The sequence below is a fragment of the Exserohilum turcica genome (genome assembly GCF_000359705.1).
Source record: "Exserohilum turcica Et28A unplaced genomic scaffold SETTUscaffold_4, whole genome shotgun sequence".
Lineage (NCBI taxonomy): Eukaryota > Fungi > Ascomycota > Dothideomycetes > Pleosporales > Pleosporaceae > Exserohilum > Exserohilum turcicum.
Window position 1 is genome coordinate 2,159,880 of NW_007360247.1, and position 24,362 is coordinate 2,184,241.

At 55.4% G+C, this 24,362-nt stretch overlaps 11 protein-coding genes across 11 annotated transcripts; 6 read left to right on the top strand and 5 right to left on the bottom strand.

Moving 5' to 3' along the window:
* Window positions 1-257: 257 nt before the first annotated feature.
* SETTUDRAFT_172742 (uncharacterized protein) lies at window positions 258-1,988 on the bottom strand. Its single transcript, XM_008030433.1, has 3 exons — window positions 1,884-1,988; window positions 1,325-1,830; window positions 258-1,273 (listed from the first exon to the last, which is right to left on the bottom strand). The coding sequence occupies exons 1-3, from the start codon at window positions 1,944-1,946 to the stop codon at window positions 508-510; spliced, it is 1,335 nt and encodes a 444-aa protein (XP_008028624.1). The 5' UTR covers window positions 1,947-1,988; the 3' UTR covers window positions 258-507.
* Window positions 1,989-2,681: 693 nt separating this feature from the next.
* On the top strand, window positions 2,682-3,433 carry SETTUDRAFT_164490 (uncharacterized protein). Its single transcript, XM_008030434.1, has 2 exons — window positions 2,682-3,018; window positions 3,140-3,433. Exons 1-2 carry the CDS (start codon window positions 2,725-2,727, stop codon window positions 3,269-3,271), a joined length of 426 nt encoding a protein of 141 aa, XP_008028625.1. The 5' UTR covers window positions 2,682-2,724; the 3' UTR covers window positions 3,272-3,433.
* A 132-nt stretch (window positions 3,434-3,565) lies between these two features.
* On the bottom strand, window positions 3,566-5,729 carry SETTUDRAFT_139214 (uncharacterized protein; the record flags this gene model as incomplete). Its single annotated transcript, XM_008030435.1, has 3 exons — window positions 3,566-4,429; window positions 4,481-5,473; window positions 5,640-5,729. The coding sequence occupies 3 exons, from the start codon at window positions 5,727-5,729 to the stop codon at window positions 3,755-3,757; spliced, it is 1,758 nt and encodes a 585-aa protein (XP_008028626.1). The 3' UTR covers window positions 3,566-3,754.
* A 497-nt stretch (window positions 5,730-6,226) lies between these two features.
* Window positions 6,227-11,377, bottom strand: SETTUDRAFT_92929 (uncharacterized protein; the record flags this gene model as incomplete). The annotated part of the gene is made up of 4 exons (XM_008030436.1): window positions 6,227-7,115; window positions 7,161-10,794; window positions 10,851-10,899; window positions 10,988-11,377. The coding sequence occupies 4 exons, from the start codon at window positions 11,375-11,377 to the stop codon at window positions 6,227-6,229; spliced, it is 4,962 nt and encodes a 1,653-aa protein (XP_008028627.1).
* A 1,328-nt stretch (window positions 11,378-12,705) lies between these two features.
* On the top strand, window positions 12,706-13,782 carry SETTUDRAFT_93729 (uncharacterized protein; the record flags this gene model as incomplete). The annotated part of the gene is made up of 1 exon (XM_008030437.1): window positions 12,706-13,782. The coding sequence occupies one exon, from the start codon at window positions 12,706-12,708 to the stop codon at window positions 13,780-13,782; it is 1,077 nt and encodes a 358-aa protein (XP_008028628.1).
* Window positions 13,783-13,807: 25 nt separating this feature from the next.
* Window positions 13,808-14,688, bottom strand: SETTUDRAFT_42927 (uncharacterized protein; the record flags this gene model as incomplete). The annotated part of the gene is made up of 4 exons (XM_008029980.1): window positions 14,472-14,688; window positions 14,265-14,373; window positions 13,866-14,205; window positions 13,808-13,822 (listed from the first exon to the last, which is right to left on the bottom strand). Exons 1-4 carry the CDS (start codon window positions 14,593-14,595, stop codon window positions 13,808-13,810), a joined length of 588 nt encoding a protein of 195 aa, XP_008028171.1. The 5' UTR covers window positions 14,596-14,688.
* A 1,025-nt stretch (window positions 14,689-15,713) lies between these two features.
* Window positions 15,714-17,134, top strand: SETTUDRAFT_42928 (uncharacterized protein; the record flags this gene model as incomplete). Its single annotated transcript, XM_008029981.1, has 2 exons — window positions 15,714-15,730; window positions 15,795-17,134. The coding sequence occupies exon 2, from the start codon at window positions 16,040-16,042 to the stop codon at window positions 17,132-17,134; it is 1,095 nt and encodes a 364-aa protein (XP_008028172.1). The 5' UTR covers window positions 15,714-15,730; window positions 15,795-16,039.
* Window positions 17,135-17,939: 805 nt separating this feature from the next.
* Window positions 17,940-18,703, top strand: SETTUDRAFT_180308 (uncharacterized protein; the record flags this gene model as incomplete). Its single annotated transcript, XM_008030438.1, has 1 exon — window positions 17,940-18,703. The coding sequence occupies exon 1, from the start codon at window positions 17,981-17,983 to the stop codon at window positions 18,701-18,703; it is 723 nt and encodes a 240-aa protein (XP_008028629.1). The 5' UTR covers window positions 17,940-17,980.
* Window positions 18,704-19,274: 571 nt separating this feature from the next.
* Window positions 19,275-20,133, top strand: SETTUDRAFT_164493 (uncharacterized protein). Its single transcript, XM_008030439.1, has 2 exons — window positions 19,275-19,532; window positions 19,579-20,133. The coding sequence occupies exons 1-2, from the start codon at window positions 19,336-19,338 to the stop codon at window positions 20,051-20,053; spliced, it is 672 nt and encodes a 223-aa protein (XP_008028630.1). The 5' UTR covers window positions 19,275-19,335; the 3' UTR covers window positions 20,054-20,133.
* Window positions 20,134-21,524: 1,391 nt separating this feature from the next.
* Window positions 21,525-22,773, bottom strand: SETTUDRAFT_42931 (uncharacterized protein). The gene is made up of 4 exons (XM_008029982.1): window positions 22,724-22,773; window positions 22,422-22,673; window positions 22,122-22,369; window positions 21,525-22,067 (listed from the first exon to the last, which is right to left on the bottom strand). The coding sequence occupies exons 1-4, from the start codon at window positions 22,762-22,764 to the stop codon at window positions 21,781-21,783; spliced, it is 828 nt and encodes a 275-aa protein (XP_008028173.1). The 5' UTR covers window positions 22,765-22,773; the 3' UTR covers window positions 21,525-21,780.
* Window positions 22,774-23,018: 245 nt separating this feature from the next.
* SETTUDRAFT_21646 (uncharacterized protein) lies at window positions 23,019-24,242 on the top strand (the record flags this gene model as incomplete). Its single annotated transcript, XM_008029853.1, has 5 exons — window positions 23,019-23,046; window positions 23,097-23,472; window positions 23,574-23,867; window positions 23,932-24,165; window positions 24,215-24,242. 5 exons carry the CDS (start codon window positions 23,019-23,021, stop codon window positions 24,240-24,242), a joined length of 960 nt encoding a protein of 319 aa, XP_008028044.1.
* Between the last annotated feature and the right edge of the window lie 120 nt (window positions 24,243-24,362).

Sequence of the window (24,362 nt, forward strand, 5' to 3'; positions counted from 1 at the left end):
ACAGCAACCAGCAACCAGCAACCAGCAACCCGCAACCAGCCATCAGCGGCGGCCAAGCAAGCGGCAATAACGAGGCTGAAGGCACAGATAACGGGCGGCGCAATCCTCCCTTCTTCGGCCCTTCTGCCACGCCCAAACCCTCGTTTCACCGCAAACCCTTGGCCAATGGGTGACGTCGCCACCAACCACATGCAAATTGCACTACACACCTATGCATGCTCATTCATGGCCCTCACCACAATCATTCCATCTACTGTATTTCGCTACCACCACACGCTGCTATCTCGGCCACTGTCCTGCTGCCATGGCCCCGACTCATGTCGCGCCCCTCCCCCACTGCCCAGCTTTTTCCACACCGCAAGCCCACAAACTATGTAGTACATAACCCACAAACCACCCCCATCCCTCGCCGTACACCGCGTCTATCCATGCACTCTTATCCCATCCATGCTGCTGACCCCATCTTTCAGTCGGCCATGTGCTGCTGTACAGACCGACCGACACTCTTCACTTCCACTTCTGCACCACCACGCCACCACGCTTGAACTCGGAAATGTCTCCCAGCGCCAGGCCCTTGTCCGTCAGCTCCTTGTTGGGAAACGTCGTCATAAGCGCCCACTCGCGGCCCTGACTAGCCGTGCTGGCGCGCGTCACAAACTCATAGACGTCGCCGACCCTGTGCGTAGTGTTGAAGCGCGACGTTAGCCGTGTGCCGTCGCCCAGTCGAATCTGTAGCGTCACCGTCGGCGCCGATGCATCCACCTCGACCGTTGGTGGTGCAGAGCCCTCGGACGTCGGGCCTGCCGTGCCACTCGAACCTGCTGCTGCTGCTGCTGCTGTTGCTGCCATGGTCGCACCCGCTGCACTCGAGCCAGGCGTCGGGCTGCCCAGACGGTTGCCTGTGCCTGAAAAGGGAACATACTTCTTCTTTGGCTTTTTGTAGTCCTCGTCCTTGTGCGCGTGTACCTCGACATCCACCTCCTGCCCGTGTTCCACGTTCAAGATGTGCAGCGGCGCGTGCCCCGTGTTTATCATCTCCAGGGTGCGTGCGTTTGCCGGGTCGTCGTAGCGGAACAGGTCGCCGTCGTCCACCGAGAAGCCATCACGCCAGAGGTGAAGTTCGCGGTGAGCGCGCGGGGGCGGGGCGGGGATGTTGGCATTGGGGTCGGGCACAATGCGCGACGGAGCATCGTCGCCACCCAGCGTTGTGCCTGTGCCACGAAAGTACGAGCGGGCCGGCTGCTCGTCGTCCCCCCCAGGCCGGGGTGCGTTCCTGCATCTGTTAGCTGTCGTGATACGAGCAAGGCGGCGTGCCGACACCTACTGTCGCGCCCGCTTCAAGATGTTGTTGATCTGATCGCGGGGGTTGGCCTGGTTGGGGTTCTGCACCGCGAGCCCAGACTTCTCGCCGCCTGCAAAAAAGTCCTGGTTGTCGTCCTCGGGGTTGTCGTCCTCGTCGTCCTCGTCATGCGCATGTCCCGGGCCACTGCCTGATGACTGCAGGTCTCGTAGAGTCCTCGCACCAGCCACGCCCCGCTGTGCCGGCTGTCCGCGGCCAGCACCGCGCTGCGATGACGCTGACGACGCTGACGACGCTGACGACGCTGACGCTGCTCCAGCTGCAGATGAGGGAACATGTGCGCCTCCCAGCGTGCGCCCGCCGCCCGATGGCCGGGGAGCGTTGTTCTGGCTGGGGTCGGTGGTTGAATCGTCGCCGGCCATGTCTACGTCGGTCTCGGAAGAAGCGTCTTGCTGGTCGGCCGTCTGGTCAAAGAAGAGCGATGCAGCCAGTGTAATGTCTCCGTTGGAGGCGTTCAAGTAGCGTTCGGCCTGTTGACCATGTTAGTAAGGCGGTCGAGTAGCTTCGACGAGCTTCCACATGCCGTAGCAGCGTCCAGGCCGGTCAAACTCGCGAGCTGTGCAATCTGCGCGTCTCGCTCAGACATTACAGGTCGATGGCGTTGCTGTAGCGAGGAGAGGGGCAGCAGATGGATTGGTGTATGTAGCTCGTATGTAGGTCTGTATAGAGGCGTAGCTCAGGCGGGTAGCTCTGGCCGTGCGTGGGGCGCGGCTGCGGCCTTTCCTGAGCGGCCATTGGTGACGTCGCTTGACCTTCTCGACCTCACCAGCAGTGGCAGTGGCAGCAATGTGAATCTGAATCCGAATCCACCCCAGCAATCACAATTGCATGCAACTGAAACTGCCAGTCCCGTAGATAACCAGCACGCTGGAATTGTAAAAGAAAGAACAAAAGTATTACCAAGCTCTCTCTCTCTCTCTCTCTATCTCATCTAATTCACCGGGCCCGCAGCCCCTCAAACAACGGTGCATCAATGCCAAGACAGCGGAACGGCCTGAGCCTCAACCCGAACAAACCAAAAAAAACAAACACATGTGCAAGGGAACTTTTCGAGGCTTAACAGACGTGACCCCTTCCAATTGCACCACCATAACCTCCATCTCCCTTTTGCATCGTGGACCCCGTATTTAAGCCAGCGCGATAGCTTCGACCCTCGCGACGTTTCCAACACAGCAGATCAAAGGCAAATAGGGTCCCCCCCCCCACCCCGCTCCGCGTCAACCTCCGCGCGTGGGGCTAGCTACATCACCCACGCACCCACGCACCTCCTGCTTACCACGTCCCCATCTCAACGCAGCCAACACCACTGGGACAAAGCTCCTGCGCAAACCACCACACGTACCGCCACACCCCCCCCCCAAACAATGGCCTCGGAGCCCTCGCCCTCGCCGCCCGCGCCCCTCACCGCATCCGGCCTCACGATCCCGTCCGACAGCGAAAACTACGACGCTGACGCCAACGCCGACCTGTCGGCCTCCACGTCGTCGCCCGCCTCGAGCGCCTCGCCCCTGATTCTGTACCAGCCGCCGACGCTGTGGGGCCTGCTGCGCGGCGCAGCCATCAATCTGGTGCTGCCGTTTGTCAACGGCCTGATGCTGGGCTTTGGCGAGCTGGTTGCGAATGAAGCTGCGTATCGGCTGGGGTGGTCGGGGACAAAGGTATGGTATTCTACTTTCCACTTCATTTCTATTGCTTTTACATCGAGGCCAATGCATGGCATCTACGCAAGAGCTGGAAAGAGAGAAAAAAAAAGCTAACCACCATTTTTCCTTCACTCAGATATTCCCAAGCCACCGCTCAGCACCAGGCAGCACACGACGCGTGGGCCCAGGCGTCGAGATGCGCGCCGACCCCGTGGAGCGCAGGCGGCGAAACGGCCAGGAACTCGACATGTACACGGCACTAGAATGAAAGAGAGAAAGAAAGGAAGAAATTCCCCAAACCCGGTGGCATCCCTCTTGTTTTTTTTGTTCCCTTGCGGTGATAAGGTGTGGCAGCATGCAAGCAGGCAAGGCAAGGCAAGGCAAGGCAAGGCAAAAAGACCCCCAAAGTAAATATTAGACATCACAACAAACAAACAAACAAACAAACATACCCACAATCCCAAGATTTTCATTCCAGCAATGCAATAGATGATAGCCCAGTCCACCAGTTCTAGACGCGAGTTCTAGAACTAAGTATTTCCACATGCTTCAAGGAGCCATAGGCGTTTGAATATCTGTACATGATGAGACCGCTATACTACAAATAGGCCAAGGTTCCCAACCCTACCCCCCTCATGCCTGTTTTGTCACTCCCCCTGCGCTGCGACCCACACAGGACTAAAACTTCAGTCGTATCATACATACAACCCCCCGCCCCACACACACACATCGACACACGCTCAACTCAAATTCACTGCCGGTTCTCAAACCGGCGTCGGCGCTCAATCTCATAGTCTTCGGCCTTCCTCTTTCGCTTGGCCTCTTCAGGCGTCACCTTCTTGCCCGCGTATCCCATCTTCCTCGCCCACTGCTCCATGCTGTCGGTGCCCCGGCGCCACATGTAGCTAAGTCTGTAGTTTCGCCTGTAATAGTCCAGCTTGTCCATCAGCGGCTTGCCTGCAGCGCCCTCGTCAAAGTCAACGTCGCGGTCAGGTCGGCTGCGGTCAATCTTGGGCGCCTCGCGCTGGAGATGCGCAGGAATGCTGACTCCGGGCTTGATGTTGATGCCGGAAATGTGGCGGTGCGCGCCGGGGGCTTTGCGGATCGGAGTAGGTGGCTGGTAGCGGATTTTACCGTCGGGCCCCTTGATATCGCTCAACTTCAATTGTCCCTTGGTGACCTTGGTGTAGAGCTCGTTGCTCTGTTTGCTGGGGATGATGCGGATACCAATCATGCGTCTGAAGCCGTTTTGGCGCAGCAGCCAGCCCGTGAAACCGCCCAAAACACCAGACATCAAAAAGTAGAGCTGCAGAGCTGCAGCTTGGAAGGCCGTAACTGCACCAAGGAAAATCGCGAGACCAGTGAAAAGTTTTTGGCGCTGGGCCATTTGACCAACGTCATTTTGGACTCCAGTCTCACCTCCAGTCTGTTGGAAAGATTAGCTCCCTGCCCACAGTGACCAAAGCCCTCGACTTACCTTGAATACTGTGTACATGATAGCAGACGTGGCAACCGGTAAGATAAAGTATGGATCACGGGTAGTCAAGTCGGTGAACCACAAGAAACCATCGTGCTCCATGCCAGGCACCGGCAGCTCACCCATAGCTCTCAGGAACCTGAAAGCAGAAAATCCAATCCAACCCTGCATGACCATGAAGCCACCCATAGAAGCTATGCCTCCTACATAGGGCCTCATAACCTCTGCTTGTTGCATCCTGTATAGATCTACCTGCTGCTTGTCGCCCCGCGCAATAGCAGCCTCCATCTTTTCCTGTAGGGGCTTGGTTATAGGCGCCAAAGCCGACATGGCTGCCATCTTGTCGGAGCTAAGAGCCTGGAGGAAAAAGGTCGCGCAACGCACCACGACACCCGCAGCCATGATGGATCCAGCCCAGCCCCAGCCCGACTGCAGGTAGATTGTCTCGATGCAGTTTTCAAAAAGCGAAGTCATGCCCCAGCCATAGTCCAAGCCGAGCTCCTTCAGTTGTCCCGCGTGGTCAATCAGGCGAGTGGGATCGATTTCGGCAATGGGGAGTGTGTCCTTGACCGGTTCACTGCCAAACAACTCATCAAGCGTCTTCGCTTCGCCCATGGTAGAGGCCGTCTCCGCAGCAGCATCGGCTGGGACGGATGCCCCGTCCACAGCAGCAGCCTTGTCGATTGTAGCCGGGGCGATTTCGGGCGTAGCAGTGGTGACGGCGGGCTCTGCATGCTGCGCAAACTCGGAGGCGGGACGGTGTGAGAATTCGGCAATGGGGACTTGGTTGGAGGGCAGCGCGGAAGTGGCGTCGGCGGCTTTGCTAGAACTTCCCCAGCTCCACGGCGCATACCATGAAGCATAGCGAACAGATGAAGCGCCCAGCACAGCATTGTGAGAGCGGGCGGCGCCCGCCCTCCACTGTGCAGCCTGAACCGGGCTTGTTCGACATGACGATGCCGCGAGGCCAGCCGTGCGGGGGAGCGATGAGAACTGCTACAGTCAGCACCTTGGGACGCAAAGCTTGCAATGGGCGCAATTGCCGCTGGAGTGGCAACAAGGAATGAGTCTGGAGCATCAAGTCGTGTGCCTGGGCTAAGCGGGACGCGGAGGTGCAGACGGCACGCAGGCGGGTAATTGAACCATTGGGTATGCGCACCTTCCTTGCAGCAGTCGACCGGAGCGCTGCTGATTGTCGTGAGGCCAAGGGCGCGATTTGGGCAGGCCGCAGCCCTCTACTTGGAAGCATTGCGATGTGTCGTCCAGAGACAAGAGCGGTGCTGATGGCTCCAGCATCGCCTTCAGAAAAGTCGTGCACGGGCCAGCCATGACCTGCGCTGCCACACAAACCCCCGAGATCCCCGCATCACCACTTCATCGGCCAAGACACATGCACTCGCGGTTACAATGCGTGATTATCAATTCCTCGTTAACAGCACACAAATGAGCCTACTACACGCCTATCCTGGATATGTTGGTCGTTCCCTCAACACCGCATCTGAATGCCACCAGCAGAACCGAAGCTACCCTAACACCAAAATAACAGCTAACATGTCCGGGATATATCCTCAAAAATAATAAATAATCGCTGATGCAGAGAATGCAATCGTAGAAAGCGCACCGAGCCCCTGGTAACAAGCCCTTATTGTACAACGGCTCGGATGACAATGCCGGAACGCCGCCCTATTATGCGTCAAAGAAATCATGTCCTGTGCCAGGCGAAGGTCTATCGTCATTAGCGGAGCCCTACTCCTCAAAGTTGTTGCCTTCAGTAACAGCCAAGGCCTCTTCGGCCTGGCCACCGCCCATTTCCATTGCTTCGCCAAACATCTCGTTACCACTGACGGAGCTTTTAAACGGGTCTTGCATAGGACTAGTCGCACCAGCAGGCCCAGAGCTTTCAAAGAGGCCTGGGTCAATGGGCGCAATCGACGCCGCAGCACCAAAGCTGAGGGGGGCCGTGGTAGCAAATGTCGGCGAGTTGGTGTATGCCGACGTCGTAGGTGGGTTGAAGTACTCGTTGTCACCCTGGCTGGGGCGAGGCTCGCCGGGCGGCGTGTGCGACTGCTCAGCCGGTCCCTGTTGTATGTTGGATGGCTTGAGATCTTCCTTGCGTTTGGGTTGCTGCGTCTTGGGCCTTAGGTGCTGTGGGAGATCGTCTGGGTTGGTGATGCCCAGCTGGTTCATGAGCTTTTGCTGCTTCGTCGGCCGAGGCTTTCGTGTCGAGAGCGATACTTGGAGGATCGGCGGCGGCGTGGGTGCAACGGGCGCCCATTTGTGCAGTTCTTGGCGGAAGAAGTTGATCTCATTCGAAAGGAGGATCTCGGCGCCCTCGAGCTTCCGCAGATAGAATCGCTGTGTAGTGAGCTCGTCGGGGCTGGACATGAGTGGATTGATATACTGCGCCACATAGTCACGGAACTTGGTACCATGCTCAATCAGCGACTCCAGCGTCTCTTCTTCTTCAGGCTGGAACGGCAAGGTCGGAAGCTCGTCCTGCCATAGCTGCAAGTCCTCGAGCTTCGGACGAGTCGCGTCGCGCGGAATCTTGACGCGGTAGTCGCAAATCGGGCACGTGTACTTGTCGTCCTCCTTGACCTTTCCACGTGCAATCTTCAGGCACTTGCCATGGTACCTGTTGCTGTTAGCACATCGCTTCAACCTCTGGCCGACAACTTACCATTCGTGGCACAGTTCACATTCAATCATCATGCCAGCTTCAGGCTTGCGGCATATGCAAAACACATCGCGACTCGACCCGGAGCCATCAACCTCTTCTCCGTCTGCTGGACTCTGCTCGCGCGAGGCAGGCTCCACGGGCATACGGGGCTGGTCCGACAGGTCGAAACAAGCCCGGTTACGCTCATCTACCTGCTTCATGTGCGCGTGTAGAATGTGGAGTGGTGCATTGGCTTTGCCAAAGAGCTTCTTTCCCTTTCGCATCCAGTCTTCGTGACGCTTCTGCTCTTTCTCGAGGTCGCTGGTACCGGCTGGCTTGCAGTTGAGGGCGTTGAGTCCTTCCATGGCATTGCGTACTTCCATGTACTTTGGTCGTTGGCTAAAGTCGGGGTTCTTGCTTCGCTCGTACAGAGACATGATGAGCTCCTGCGCGTCACGCTGCTTTTTGAGAATGGCATCCATGGCAGCTCGCGTTTCTGGCGTTACGGGTAGGTTGGTGGCTTGCTTGGAGAAAGCATCGAGCTGCTGGTAGTGCACGTGTTCCACCTCCATGAGCTCCTTGGCCTTCTTCTCCCAGAACTCTCCTTGGGTCCGTTTGTCTTGCAAGAACTGAAGGTCAGGATGGTGCTCCGGCATGCCAACTTCGATACCGCTTTTGATAAGATCGCCGACTTCCTGCAGAGTGGGCGCGGGCTTGGTTTTGAACTCTTGCGCCTCTTGGAGCCATCTGAGCTGCTGCACAACCTTTTCAAGCGACTCGAGCTCGGGTAGATCGACACTGAAGCCTTTGCCTTCTTCGAGAAGCTCATCGAGTCGCGTGATGCTCTGCTCCACCGGCCGGTCACGCAAGGCAGTTCGCGCTCTGGTCTGGAATTCGACAATGCTTTCGGCGCGTTCTCGAAGCGTACTGATCTCTGGGCTGTCGAATCCCAAGTCTTTTGCCTGGTTCAAAAGTTTCTGGATGTTTTCGACGTTGCGGTATTCACGCTCCCTCTCATCTGCCTCTGCCATAGCCGACTTGCTTGGCCTTCCTCTTCCTGGGCGCTCGGCCTTACGGCGAGCCTGCAGCTTCCTGGTCGTGTAGAGGACCGCTTCATCGGCTACTTCTTGACATTTTTCGACAAAATCTCGGAGGTCCTGCAGGCCGTTCAAGTCCCAATCAATCTTCTCGCCTTCGTTCAGGAGCGCACGCAGAGACTTGAGCTGGGGGCGTGGACCCTCGGCAAGCAGGCTTTCCATCTTGGACTCCCAGACTTCCGGCGTGCTTGCTTTGTCAACGATCTTGTCGACCAGCGTAATAAGAGCATCCTTTTGCATGCGATATATGAGCAGGTGTTGACCTTTGGCACCAGAGTAACGCTCGGCTTCGGGAACATCTGAACAGCACTCGAACCATCCGGCATGCTGCAGGCACAAGACTTTCTTCGTGTTGCGGCAGTAGAAACGAGACAGATAGCCGTAGCACTTGCAAAACGCACATATTAGCTCATCTTCGTGCACGTCAGCATCATCAATGACAAAGTCAAGTTCACAGGGTGCGTCCGCGCCACTGCTGCCGTCGACTTTACAGCTGTGTTTTTTGGTGGCTTTGTGTTTTTCAAGAAAGTCTGCTCGTAAGCGCAATTCCCGGTCACGCATTCGCTCCATGGCAGGACCCAGCCACTTGGCAGTCTTGATGGTTGTGTCCTTGCGCGAGGCTGCGGCTAACAACAACTCGTCGTGAGAGAAGCATGGCTGGCGTCGGTAGTCCTGGAGACGCTGCACGCCATGCTCTCCAAAGGGCTCCCAGTCGCTTGGCGCAAAATTCACTGCCTCGTTCAGGTTGAAGCCATGGTTGAAACCGGCATGGTAGGCCTCTGGGAATGTTATCACAAACTCGCCCGCACGTTGATCAATTGCATAAACCCTGACTCCAGCTTTCAGCAGTTGCTCGGGAGTGAGAAGCGTCACAAGTTGAAACAAGAGGTCTGGCTGGCTTTCAAATAGCTCTGGCACTGCTTCGCGCATGGCTTGCTCAAACTTGTCCGTGTCCTCGGCTGGCACGCCATACCAAGTCTTGGTCGCACCAAAGTGTTGATAGTTTGCAGAGTATGTGTAGTGGTCCTCGGCATGCCAGCAAAATGTGGAAAAGACCATGCCGACATACAGCCAAGGGACCGTCATGCCCGAGATATCGGACTTGATGTGGCGGAACAGCGAATCTGGCGCGTATGGCAGGACGGTCAAGTTCCATGGATCTGTCGAGTACGGGTCTCGCGGGTGCTTTTCAATCGTCGGAAAGCCACTGCCATGTGTCGTCGAGTGGATGTCTGCTCCGTATTCTACTTCAACAGTCTCTGTCACGTTTGCAACTGAATGCCAGAACTCGCGTTCAACGTCGTCTTCTGTAACCGGCTTGGGCGCATTAGTGATGGGGTCAAAAGGCATCTTGTTGGCGAAATGGCTCTGCTTGAACTGATGCGCTTTCTCCTGGAACTGCTTGAGCGAGTATATGCCGCCTTCCTCAAACCCAAATTCGCCTGTACCCACAAGACACCGCGGGCAATGCCAATCGTATGCAGGGATGCCTTTGAGCGGCGGATCCAAGCAGTAGCCATGATAACCAGAGTCGCAGCTGTCGCACAGCAGAATGTTGGAAGGGTCATTGTCGGTGCCGCAGTTTTCGCAGCGATCACCGGGGCGCTCGTCAGCTGCACGTACACGAGGAAATGATCGGCCTGGCGTCGATTGGCGGGGCTGAGTCATGTGTGAACCGGCAACCGTGGGGGCAGACTCTTTTTTCAGGCGCTTACTGCGCCGACCATTGGCCTCGTCGCCATCGTCGTTGGCACTGCTGTCTGGGTCCTGGGACAGGGTGCGCTTTAGCTGGTTTATTGGGTGGCCGTTGGACAAGGGAGTCGAGCCAATGCCAGATGGTCGCAAGTCAGGAGTGTTGTCAGCCGAAAGCATTGGGCTTCCGCCGTTGCGCAGGGGCGTACAGGTGCGAGACTCGAGCACATCCCGGTGCATACTGCTTGGCAGGTTGACTGCAGCAAAAGAGCTGGGAGTGGACGGCTGGGTAGGCGGCTTCGACGAGGGATGCGCATTGACTGGCGTAAAGCCGCCGGCATTGACTGGCGTGAAGCCCGAATGTACGACTGGCTTGGGCAGCTCAGGCGGCGGGGTTGGGGCAGCTGCTTCGGGGTGTAGTGTCGCGTTCAGGGCCGCCGAGGCCTTGATAGCAGGTGACTTGGTGGCATTGGCAATGGGGGTGCCCTGGAGCGATTTTTTCACGGGCGAATGCGCTGGCGAGGGCGTAAACGGGCCGCCGTGCTCATACTCGAGCATCTGCTGGACGCCGGGCTTGACGAGGCGCAGATATTCCTCGTACGGGTGCAGCCACTTTTGGTACGAGTTCTTGAGCGATGTCGACAGCGACGACATGATCTTGCCGCTGTAGCCGAGGTCGCGTCCAATCTCGGCCCACTTCTTCTGCTTGCAGACACGCTCGAAGCCGCCCCTCTTTTCGACGGCCTTTTTGAGCTTGTAGAGGTCCAGCGGGCGCTTATCCACGCTTGGAAAACGAGTAAGACTGTGGCCATGCTGCTTGTGAAACTTGGCGAGCTGGTCCAGATAATTCAAGTTGGCACGTGTACCTGGGCCGGGGTCAGAGGGGACGAGATGACACAAGACTTTTCCAACGAGTACATACCACCCTCGACCGAGTTGAGTTCCTGGCGTCGAGTACGGAAATGGAAGCGCTAGTCGCCATCAGCTCTCTTCACACAGCGGGTGCACGCGGCGGCGACGACGGGCGGAGCGCAGTCGGATGGGGCGCATGGCACTCACCTCGGTGTCAATGGCAAAGGGCGGGTTCCACGAGTCGGGGGGCACAATCTTGACAATGCCGTACTTTTGCGCCTCGTCCCTGATGCTCTGGATGTACTTGACGGGGTCCTTGAACTGGTCGGGCGTGGGGCGATAGGTGGGCGCCTCGCGCAGGCCAAAGAGGCGCTTCTGCTTGGGCGGCTGGTTGTTTGGCGCTCCATGCCCCCTGCGCTCGACCGTGGCAAGATCGAGGGGAGCGGCCTTGCGCGCGCTCAAAGGGATCGAGCCTGCCCCATTTGGCTGCTGCACGCCGTTGGCGGCAGGTGTCGCGCCGCCGCCCATTCTCGACTTTGGCGTGCCCGCAGCCGCGTCCGACGTGGTGTTGTCGGCAGCGACCCGGAACGTCGTCATTGTGGCGCCCGGTGGCGGGCCCGTCTGGGAGATGAAGTCGACCATGGCCCTTTTTGCTACTGCATCCAGCGTGGGGCGGGCGGCAAGGGCTCTCTTTGCGGGCTCGGGGCGGCAGAGGGCGCGGCCTGGGGGCAGAGACGATGGCAATGGGGCGTGTGTCGATCGGTCGTGGGCGCTATCGGGCGGATATATCTCTCGTCATGGGAGGCTCTGGGGCGGCAGGCGACCGCTTCTGACCCAGTCGGGCCGTGGAATTTGCACGTCGAGGCGAATGGCGTGGAGGGAGCAGGGCGGGCGGGAGCAGGGCGCGGCGGCGGCGGCGAGGAGCGTGGCGGCGGCGGTGGTTGCGGGCGCTGTGTGTCGTGGTGGTGGTGGTGGTGGTGTGGTCTGGGGGTGGGAGAGGCGGCGAGGTGTGAGGAGGATGGATGGGGCCGCTGGAGGGTGCGAGAGGTTCCCTACTAGGAATGCCTCGCTAGCGGCGGAGGCACCATCACACCCAAGGAACCGAAGTGCAATGCATCGACGCTTATTCGAGCCAGAAGGCCATCATGTTGCAATTCCACGTTTGCGGCCCGGCCTTTTTCGGGCGAGGCCACTTGGCCACGGCGTGCATTTGCAGCGGCATATCGCGAGAGACGGGTGGAGGAGTAGTCGGTCGGCATGGAGCATACATACATGGTAGTTGGAGGATACAGAATACATGCAGCCGACTCTGACGCCTCACATGCCCCCAGGCCCCCAGGCCCCCAGGCCCCCAAGCCCCCAGGCCCCAAGCCCCCAGACGGCCGGCGTCGCCTGGACGGCCTCGCTACGCTGCTTATGATTATGGGGACAGAGGTGACCTTGGATCGCTGGCTGCTGGACGGAGCCCCTGTACCGGCGCACCCAGCCACCTGGCCAGCCGAGTGCTAGTGCAGGGCTACCCAGACGCATCGTCGGCCCGTTGTGCTCATGCTGCGCGGGCGAGTGTGTGTGTGTATACAGACATGTGCGTGTGCTGTGTGGTGGACAAGGCAAGACAAGACAAGACAAGACAAGACAAGACATGGCCGTCATGTGCATCGCGTCGCTGCGCCGGGCGGGACAGACGTGGGATCCATGGGATGCTGCAGCCAAAGGAATAGTCGATGGTGGGAGCCAAGGCTGGCGGCGCATCGGGAAGCCCCCCCCACCTGCGCCTGTGCCTGTGCCTGTGCCTGTGCCTGTGCCTCTGCCTGCACCCTCCCGTCAGCCCTAACCTGCCCGCGTCCACATGCCATCCACAGCAACACCATCACCACCATCATCATCGCCATCATCGCCATCGCCAACACTACCGCCGCCAGCACATGGAGAGCCGCCCCATCCCCGCCTTCTACTGCTGCTACCTGCTGCGCTCCCGCAACCGCAAGGCCTTGTACATTGGCAGCACCCCCAACCCCGCCCGCCGGCTGGGCCAGCACAATGGCTCCACCAGGGGCGGCGCAAAGCGTACCTCGATGCAAGCAAAGCGCCCGTGGGAGATGACGTGCATTGTCACCGGCTTCCCCTCCAGCTCGGCCGCCCTGCAGTTTGAATGGGCCTGGCAGAATACCCACGCCACGCGCCACATTGACCGCGAGACAAGGCGCGGCGACCTGTCCAAGCCCAAGACGAATGCATCGCCCTCCAGGGCCAAGCGCAATGCGAGACCGCCCAGGTCGCTCCACGCACGCTTGAAGAACCTGCACCATCTGTTGGGCGCCGCCAGCTTTACCAGGTGGCCCCTGCACATCCGATTCTTTGCCTCAGACGTCTTTGCCCAGTGGGAACAGCACATGGCAGCCACAAAGGCACGCCTGCCGAGCACCATCACAGTCCGACTAACCCCAGCCGAGCTCCCCAGGCTTGCCCCAGATGTGGAAAGTGAGATGCGCACCCATTTCATCCCCGACGTGATACGAGCCATTCCAGTGGCCTACCAGGACTGCAAGTCTCACGTCCAAAAGTCAAAGACCATGTTTGAAGACAATGAGAAGAAGGTCTGCGCCGTCTGCAAGAAAAGCGCGACTCCACAAAAGTCACTGCTACTAGTTTGCCCTGCCGAGGCCTGCCGCTCCGTGTCTCATGTGACGTGTCTCTCGCAAAAGTTCCTCGCAGAAGAAGGCAACCAAACCGCCTTCATCCCCATCCAAGGCACGTGCCCGACCTGCCATAGCCTCGTCCAGTGGTCTGACATGGCCAAAGAACTCAGCCTGCGAATGCGCGGCCAGGAAGCCATTAACGCCATGTTCAAGACGAAGCGGGGGAAAAAGGCAGACGGCAACAACACCACGGAAGAAATCCAATTTCCTGATATTGATGACGTGCATGCTGAGCAGGATGAAGACCTCGACGAGACATGGGCCGAGGATGTAAACGACGATGACGACGATGACGACGCGTGATTCGTCTACCAGTCCTCCACCACTCTCAACGGCAGCTGTCCTTTTGCAACCCGTTCAATGCACCGATCAGCCTGCTCTCTGACCTTTGCTGCCACCTCGTCCATGCTACCCCCAGCGTCGATGCGCACAAAGTCCTCTCCCTCCTTCTTCTGCATCAGCGTCTCAAACAAGGCCCGCACCCGATCCTGCATGTCCTTCTTCTCGTACTTTTCCGTGCCAAAGCCCCCGCGCTTCGCCGCATCCTCAGCCGAAATATCGAGAAAAAGACACAAGTCTGGCCGCGGCAATCCAACGTCGGGTTTCCGGCACCACTCCAGGCTCAGACTGGGGTTCTGCTTGGCAGCCGAGTAGACGCACCCGCTGTAGTAATACCGATCAATGATAACCGTGGTGCCAGCAGCAAGGTCCGCTTGGATAGACGGGCTACACCAAAAACATTAGCTTTTGCAATCACCCCCACGTCTACACTCTCTTGTCCATACGCTGCTTCCCACCGGTTCGCAGAGAACAGCAGATGAATCACATGATCCTCCTGCTCGCTCTGCCCACTCAAGTAGCTGTTGATCATCTGTCCAATCGGCGTCGTCCTATCTGCTCACCGTCAGCTGGGAGCAACACACACCATGTACCGTGAAGAAAATAAAATAAAACAAACACTTCCTTACTGTTGCTCGCACTTCTCGACTCACCTGGAAACCGCACATGCCGTACAGACACCCCGTCATTCTGCAAATCAGCAACTAGCTTCTCGCACTGCGTCGATTTCCCAGCCCGGTCCAGTCCCTCGAATACAATGAGCTTGCCTCGTGCCATGTCTGTCTTGATTTCGCTGCTGCTTTACGTCTAAGTCGTGCGAGCGCGCTGCCAGACTAATGGATAGCTTGTGTGCTGGTGTGTTTGAAGTTGTCGTGTTGATGTTGATGTTGATGTTAGTGTTGATGTTGGTGTTAAGTAGGTGGGGCGGGTAAATCAGCATGTGCGTTCCGGCAAAGGCAAAGGCGCCAAGTACAATAATAGTAGGTAAGGTGAGTAACCACCAACCAACCAACTGACCAACCAGCCACTACCATCGTAAAGTAAAGTAAAGTAAAATAAAGTCAAGTAAATTAAAGTCAAGTAAAGTAAGGTAGGTGCGACATTGCATTTTTGCCCAATCCACACATCTCGTTTCTCATATCTGTACATAGTCCTAGATTTCTTCCTTTCTTTCTTCCTTACTTTCTTTCCTTTCTTGCCCATGTATCTTGGGAAAGGAAAATGAAGAGGGAAAAACAAATCAGAAAATTGGCTCTTGATTATTTATTCAGTAGCCTCTTCTCTTATTTCGTTTTTTATTTTGGGGTGGGGGGGGGGTTTGTTTGTAGGTTTTTGTTGGGTACGAGTATACTACCACTACACTGCACTGCACTACACTGCACTGTATCACGCGTCGTCCAATATTCTATGTATTTAATTCAGCCTTGCATCTCTACGTGCAGCATACCAGTCCCGCGCTCGCACCTAGTTAGCTCACCACGGTATAGTATGCGAGGCTGACACCAAGAATCACAAAATACCGTATCCCTGTCTATTTTCTTTTGAATAAAATGGGGTAAGTAAATATGTAAGTGCAGCAGTTATATTGGCTGGAATCCTGGTGCTGCGTGATGAGGTCGAGACTCAAGGCTGAGGCGAGGCTGAGATCAAGTATGGTGGGTGTGGTGGAATAAGCTGCAGCCTCGTCTAGTTGTGGTTATATAAATGCTCGCTCTTGTTCTTGGATGAAAGCAGCCTCTTATTATTCGGAATTTTCCTCCTCCTCCTCCTTCTTCTTCTTCCTTTTGTCCAGTACAGCGCAGAAACAGAGACATGGCCGACGACGGTACACATGCACTGGTGGCTCAAGTCGCTACAATCAGCCTGAACGACAGGACTGAGACAGTGGGTGCGGCCGAGTCGCAGGGACCTGGTGAGTCTTCATACCAACGTTTCGCACTTTTTGGGAATGAAGGGGTTAATCTGTTGCTGTGTAGGAGGAAGAGGAGAAGAGATATCTAGTTTGGATGTAAGGAAGACGGAAAATGTACCTAGGGTAAAGACAAGAGGTAGCAGAATTGTTCATAGGAACGTGGATTTACACTCGGAAACCCCTTCTTCAAGCGCCAAAAATCCACAAAACGAATCCACGGTACAAGATGCAAATCCGAAACCGATAAAGGCACCCAGGCGCGTATCGAGGCGGCTGGAAAGCAGTTTCCTTGTTGAACAGGAAGATGCAATGCTTGCTACTACTTCTCGTCGTGAGCGCGTAGATTCACATACGAAAACACCTTCGAACGCTAAGGATACAGAACATGCATCTAGCGTGGAGGATGCGGACCTGAAACCACCCAGGCGCGTTTCTCGGCGGTTGAAAAACAGTTCCCTCGTTGAACAAGAAGATACAAGTCCCACTACCACTTCTTATCATGAGTGCGTCGATTCGCATTCGGAACGTGTTAATGCCACCTCAACGACTGAAGCGCTGGAGCCGGATCGCGAATTATCTCAAATCGAGGCTTTGGCGCTTGAGAACCAGAAGCTGAAGGAGGAGATTGCCAAGTACAAGGTTCTGTACAGAAAAGAAGTTTCCGAGACTGCCCAGCTGCACGACGAATTAAAGGAGACACAAGCGAAGTTGAGAACTTGCGAGGAAAGACTTGATATCAGCAAACGCCAGTACGAATACCTGCGGGACTATGACATCGAATCGCAAATGAAACTGGATGGACGATCTTCCACTTGTGAAGACGACATCCGATTCGAAAGAAAGCCCTTCAATGACAAATGGACCGAGGTGATTTGCTCTAGGGTTTTCAAATTCCCAAAATGGGCGCGTTCGACTGTATACGCAGATAGCGAGGATAAGAGTACGATAGCCTTTTTACGACTATCCGGCCGCTTGTACGGTGCCAAATCTGGGATGAAAAGAAACGATTACGGGGATTTCATCGACAGTGACCATTGGACGGAAAGGGCCATGTCACTATCTAGTATGGTTGGCCACCCGCTGAAAAAAGCATTTGCCACACATGCAGAGACACAATTGATCGCCTTCTACGTTGCTCGAATGATGACGTCAGCTGGCTTCACAATGGAGGTGAATATCTACAATCCCAAGGCATACGAGCCGTGCGCCCAACTTGGTGGCCCAGTCGTGATTCACGTCAGCAATAAGATATGTCCAAGCTGCATTGCTTTTGTGGACACGATAAACGATATTACGGACAAGTATGGATTGAAGTTCAGGCCTGAAAATGAGCTCATGACAGACCGGCCAAAACGAAATTCCGTTCCTTCAGAAGGAGTCCCCGTGCGATTCGTAGACGAGTAACGAAATCAATGTAAAACTGGTTTCATGCGTTTGGAAGGGTTTTGTGCACTTGTAGCTCTCTCTCATCACTAATCTTAATCAGCGTACATGTTCCACTGCAACACTTCCTACATATCGGCCGGAATATTACCCCACTAAATGGTATCTGTGTCAGGAGAGCGCAGATGCGAGACGAATGCGAGAAACCTGCCGAGATAATAATTGAATACGTTTTAGGTGGCCGAGTTGGACAAAATGATGACATCAATACGGAGGATACAGCCGCGAATGGACATGTTCTCCGACTTGATTACTTACGCACTGACAAGGTAAGTTGCAGCTGGATACGATCGAATGTACCTCACAACTCCATTCCCGCACGCATTTTCGCTTAGAAGAACAAAATGCGTGTTACCCCGTGTGATTGATTTAACGAACCAAATGCCAACAGTCAGAACTACACTTGAGTCTTGAATCTCAACATAAGGTGTCCTGAGGTATACGCTAGCGGAACTCCGTAAACCCACTTTGGCTACATGCATCTCCATACGACCAATCAGCGGCGAGTCCGGAGTATTTCGGCGCAACCCCACACTATTGTGAGACGAGACGAGACGGTCTCGGCAAGATCAAGTCGGCCGCCTGCAGACCTTAGGCTCTCAGGTATAAGGGCAAGGACTAAGAGGTACATGCAGATTACCAACACACCAGTCTGAAACACCGGGAGCCAGCAGAGCGCACAGCAGAGTCTATTGATCGGCTACGTGAATCACCCGAAAACCGAGAATAGGTTAAAGACTCAAACCCTAGAGGCGCTTGGCCACTTCATCTCCTACAAGACTCATTTGCTCGAACCCACCTCTCACCATGTCTGCCCCCAAACTCATTGTCCACCATCTCCAGGTCGGCCAAGGAGAGCGCATCCCATGGCTCCTCGAAGAGCTCAACATTCCGTATGAGCTGAAGCTCTACCAACGCTCACCTCTAACCTCACCACCTGAGCTGCAAGCCGTCTACCCCATCGGCGCCTCTCCTATATTCGAGGACCTTACAGACCCCTCGAATCCCGTCAAGTTTGCCGAGTCTGCCGCCATCAGCGAGTACATTATCCACAAGTACGGCAATGGGCGGCTGGCTCTCGCACCGCAGCACAAGAACTATGCAGACTACCTGTACTGGTTCAACTTTGTGAACTGCACCCTCCAGCCCGCTATGCTCACAAAGAGCATGGTGCGGGGTATGACGGGCAGCGATGAGGATCCCACATCCAAAGCCTATAGTGCACGCGTCTCTAACGGACTGAACCACATGAACAGCCGTCTATTGAGCAACACGTGGCTCGCTGGCGATGAGTTTACTGCCGCCGACACCATGTCGGCATGGGCTATGACGACCATGCGCAAGTTTGTGCCCATCGATCTGAGCGACTATCAGGGTATTCTGGCATGGCTGGATCGTATTGGTAAGCGTGAGGCATATAGGCGCGCTATGGGCAAGTCAGACCCAGGCCTGAGCATTGATGAAGGCCTCAGCGCAAAAGGGCCGCCATTGCACGAGGCATTCGCAAAGGCCATGGGGATCAAGCAATGAGTGTGGTGTGCAGCTCCGAGATACGCGGTTGATGGTCCGGGGATAGCAGAAGCCGTAGTGAGGATGCAGATGGTGGCTGTAAACAGCGGCTGTAGAAAATACCAAAGGCGCATGTATGCCTCTACCCACAACATGACTGAAACATGCAACATCTTGGCCCTGGCATGGGTGGTGTCGTGCCCTCGTGATCGTAGGGCACGTGACCGCGGGAGATGACATCAGGCTCGGGAAGAGCCGGCAGCATCCTTCCGGGTCCACTTCGAAGCGAGAGCTCAGGTACAACACGCCATTGCTTTGAACCTCATCACAACCACCTGATGCATCACACCACTCATCTCGACGCAGGTACGCGGTCGAATTTGCGCTGGCCGTGGCCTCATTGTTGCCAGAGTCGGGCATGCCAGCACGAGCGTGACCTGAGAGGCTGCCGACACGCCACGGCGAGCGGGGTTTGTACCAAATGGTTGGTAGAATGAGATCACATCAAGCTGGCTGACCCCTCACGCGAGCACCTCCGCATCCAAGCAGTCCCAGAGCTCTTATAAACCCAATTCACCTCTGTGTACCCTCCAAATCCTCCAAACTCCATCCCAGCACCACTCTACAAGTCCAACTACCGCTAGCTCTTGACCATGGCCGCAGCAAAGTACTCGCGCCGCCCCAGCTACCTCGAAGGCCCACTGTCTCCATCTATAATCCCCGATCTGGCAATTCTGCCGCAGCCCCTCCCGGCCAACGATGTCGCGTGCGGACAGCTAGTCTCCAAGACATCTAAACACACTCCCAAGGCACTCGAAGACCGTGACTACGACGACATTGGCACACGATGGTACGCCTTGTTGTATCTACACCACACGCCCTACTGACTCGTCCAGGTACAAGGATGTCATCTTCTTCAACTCAGAGAACGGCCACTTTGTCGAGAGCTTCGGCGGCACGCACCTAGTGCAGAAGCCTCTCGACAAGGGTCTTGAAGCCGGCACCATTGAGGCCGAGGAGCAGAGCGTGCGGCTGCTGAAAGACGCAGAGGCAGCTCTGAACAAGGTGTGGAAGGACGAGGAGTCGCGGAAATGGATCCAAGACCAACCCGAGGCCGGCTTCGTCGTCGCCCACCGCCAGGTCGCCAACGCCAGCTACAGACGTGCGCGTCTCGTTGATGTCGGCAACAACAACTGGGAAGTTGTACGCGAGATTGGCGGCGAGGACACGTCGGGTAAGCGACGCGACTCGGGTCTGCCCATTGAGACCAACAGCAAGTGGGATGTTGTCGGTGTTGTCGTCAGGAAGATTGTCGTCGATGGTGACAATGTCAAGCTAGGCGAGGAGCTGGGTGCTCAATACTGCAATTGAGCACCCGATGTGTTTACGCAGACATGGCCGGGTTTGCCTGGTGATATATATTTAATGGAATAATAACGGTTCAATCTTGACATGAATGTGTTAGTGTCTGTCATGGTAGCTGATGGGGCGCTGTTCAAGCACTTGGTCCCCAGCATCTAACACATGTTGATTCATGCTTTACACTCATACACTAACTCTTTGCATTAGTAAGGCTGCGTGTAATTGATGAGTAAAGAAATTATCAAGCTTCTCCTCGTATAGATATAACATCCAGCTCATCCATGGCGGTCGTTAAGATACCTGCATTATTCAAGCACATAACGCAGTAACCTCTTCTCATCCCCCAAGTCATCAGATCTCCCAAACCCAACCACACTTGATTTCGCTTGCCACAGGCACCATCCAACCTCCATCCATTCCCCATTCTCCGCATAACCTCTCAAGAATCTCTACAACACCCTCCCCTCCCCATCCCCCCTCACTCCAAATCCATCTCTCCCAAGAACAAAAAAACAAAAACAAAAACAAAAAACAACAGCATCTTCACGGATCCTTCTTCTCCTCCACCTTCCAAACAGGACACCCCTCGATATCCCCCTTGCACAAATTCAACCGATCCAAACACGCCCAGCACATTAGCGTCCGGTCCAGCTTGTCCCCGTACGTCGTCCCCTTGCACTCCATCACGCAGTATTGCTGGCCTCGCACTGGCTGGTAGATGTGGAAGTCGAAGCGGCCCGCGGTGCTGAGGGCGCTGGTAGTGAAGAGGAGGATAAGAAGGAGGAGGAGAGGTAGGGTTAGGTGGGGGAAGAGAGTGCGGGTTGTGGTGTGCATTGTTTTTTTTCTTGTTTTCAAGGGTTGGTGTGTGTTGGATTGCACTGGGTGGGTTGGATTGGATGGCGCTGGGTTGGGTTGAAGAGAACTGGGGTAGTGTTAGGTTGAGGCCTGTGTGTGTGTGTGTGTGAGATTGATCGAGTACGGGGTGCGTTACTGTTGATTTGTGTGTTTTGTCTGTGTTTATAGGTACTTGGTATTCCGATAGAGAGCGAAGATAATTCCAATCGTCCTGGAAGTGATAATCGCGAATAAATGTCTTCCAATGCACCTTGTGCAATCGTCTCTCGCGGTTTTTGGCGTTGGAAACTTGAAAAGTGTCGAGATCAGATTGAAGGGTCTCGAAAATTCAATGTACTAGAATTGGTACGCTATTGCTACATTATGATGCCTTCTATCAGAGAGACACAAAGACCCTTACTTCACAACGGGTCAATCACAATTTGTTATCTGGCTTACGAGAAGATTATGACACCAAGATATGGAACCACCAGATAGGGGGGGGCCCTTGTGAGGACGCTGGGAATCAGGGTCTGGTCAGGGACGTACCAACACAACTTGTATAAACTCGGTCATATCAGCCTTACAGACAAGCAATACTGCAGCCTCCTCAACCAGGTCAATAGATTCCAATGCATCAGGACTTAAATCAGCTCATGTTATCATTCAAATTTCTCGTTTAGCTAATGATGAATCAATCTGCCTCAGCCACGGGCTCGACAGAATCTGTCATGCCATCTTCTCATGCTTTAGCATAGGACATCCCCCTTCCAGCGTAAATATGTCAAAGCCAGTAGTCATGCCAGGCCTATATACCGCCACGCGTGCTTTTGTAACGCCCAACGCCAATTGAGTCCGAGTATGACGGGAGCGGAAAATTGGGAATGAGACCAGATGGATTTCTAAGAGAGCGTAATATCGCTGGCTGTGCCATCTCCATTCTGCTCCATCTTCACATCCTCACCATCTCCGCCTGCCAGCACTTTGGTCTGAGGGCGGTATCCCTCTGGTGGGCCTACGCCCGGTGTGCACGCTGCGACGTTGCCTTCCTCATCGACGAACTCAAAGTTGTACCGCGAGAGCAAATGCGGGATAGCTGAAAGCTGCGGTCCGTAACGTGCCGTATTGTCGTACAATTCGAACAGCGGGACGGCGAGGAGCTTCATGTTCTTTGGGACGCTAAGAACCTCTGCGGGGGGCGATTAGTGATTGGAGTCCCTGAACCAAAAGAGGAACAACATACTGCTACGTGGAAGCTGGATAAAGTAGAGCTTCTTGCATTCCTTTGGCCTGGTGACGTGCGCAGGGATAAACGGGTACATGAAGGTCTCGAAGTTGGGGCGCCACCATTGCGCCAGGGTATCGCCCACCACCCACTCATCGTTTACGCCCTCTCCTGTAAACTGCGTGCCGACTGGTGCAAGGCGCTCGTTCAGTCTGGCCTTGAAACCCTCAATCTCGTCGTCTTCGGCGCGGAGGTAGTCGCCAGGGCTGCAATAGTGTCAGATTCGCGGCACAGTATTGAATCCAGAGCAGAGCTTACAGCTTGAAGAAGGCGTTTGCAATCTGTAGCATAAGAATGTGCGGGTGGTTGTGCTCGTGGCAGACCAAGATGCCCTCGCAAGTTCGGCGCATGCCATGCTCGGCATAGTGTTCTTCCAGGCGCTTCAGGCGCGCAAGAACAGACGGGTCCTCTTCTGGCTGGCCATCTTTTGTCCCAAACGTGTAGTTGCTCAGAGGGAACAGGCGAATCGTCTTGGGCTGGTTGCCGTTGAAGTCCTTGGGGATGACGGGGCTGGATACATCAGATCAACGTGCACATAACGCGACAAACGCGAGACTTACGGGTACGAGCTTTGGGAAGCTTCCTTCACTATCGTCGACATGGTGGCGATGGGTGGTGGTGCCGACGTTCGCAGTCGCAGCGGCTTCGCGACAGTCGAGCCGTCGCGGTGAGCTTGCAGGGATGCCGCGGTCTCGCTAGCACGTGACGGCGCCTGGGCTTCCCCATCGTCACCACCACCACCAAACCCCAGCCCAATTGCAACAGCACACCACGAGTCTTTGGCTCCACTCAGCTTTTGCGGCTGCAAATATAGACTGACAGCTCAATTCTACACACTGCCACAGCAGTCACACCATGTCGCGTTCAGCACTCATCACTGGAGGTAAAGCGAATCTTGACGAGTCCCTGGCTGCTGGCTGACGCACGATAAAGCCAGTGGTCTGCTCGGACGTCAAGTGCAACGCGAATTCCTCCTGGATGGCTGGAAGTCGATTGGCACGGTTCTGACTCGCATCATTGCACCCGACGTCATTAGACTCGATATTCTTGACCGGGCAGAGATCGAGAAAACACTAGACGACATCAAACCCTCGGTTGTTGTGCATTGTGCTGCAAATCGCTTTCCAGACTCGTGTACTGCGAACCCGGAGGCAGCGAGAGCACTTAATGTCGAGTCGAGTCGAGCATTGGCCGAAACAACCACTGCTCGAGGCATTTTCCTTATTTATATATCGACCGATTACGTCTTCCCAGGGCGCCCAGGTGAGGCTCCGTACAAGGCAGACGCCACTCCAAGCCCGCCGAATGTGTAAGTCACCATGCACATGTCTCTTTGAAGCGGGCTCAAATTGTCGAGTAAAGCTTGGAAGCTCTTGTCGGCATCTTGAACTAGGCTGACGGTCATCCTAGTTACGGCCAGACCAAACTAGAAGGCGAACAAGCCGTCCTCGATGTTGCCAAGAAATCTGGCGCAAAGAACAAAGTCGTTGTCCTTCGAGTCCCTGTCCTCTATGGAACCTGTGATGAGCCAAAGGAAAGTGCAGTCAACGTGCTCATGTCGCAGCTGTGGAATGCCCAGCAGATCAGCGAGGGCGAGCCCAAAATCCAGGTCGATGATTATGCACTCCGGTTTCCCACAAACACCCAAGATGTCGGCAGAGTGTGTCGTGACATGGCGAAGCTGTACTTGGATCCGGCAAACGCGTAAGTGGGGTGAACACAATGAATTATCATTCGCGATCAGGCTTCCCTAGCTGACTATGTTTAGGGACAGCGAACTCCCCAGCATCCTTCACTTTAGCTCGGAAGATCAGATGACCAAATGGCAGATATGCCAGACGTTTGCCGACATCATGGGATTGCCACTCGAAAACATGGTTCCATTCAAGCCCGAGGAAGAACCAAAGGATGGCACTGTCCGGCCGTACGACTGCCACCTGGATACCAGTGCACTGCAAGATCTCGGCATCGATGTCTCAACCATAGACTTTAAAACCTGGTGGTAAGTACCCACAGGCGCGTATCCTCCATCCATCTAACAGATTCCGCAGGAGACGCGAAGTCGGAGCATTCCGCTAAGCCACATCATTTTCGCACTGCCCATAACCATCGTTTCACCTCCTGTATTCCCACCAACTGCTCATGCACCGTGCCACCCTCATTCTATATTTACGCCAATCGTCAGGTCACCGCGAGGCT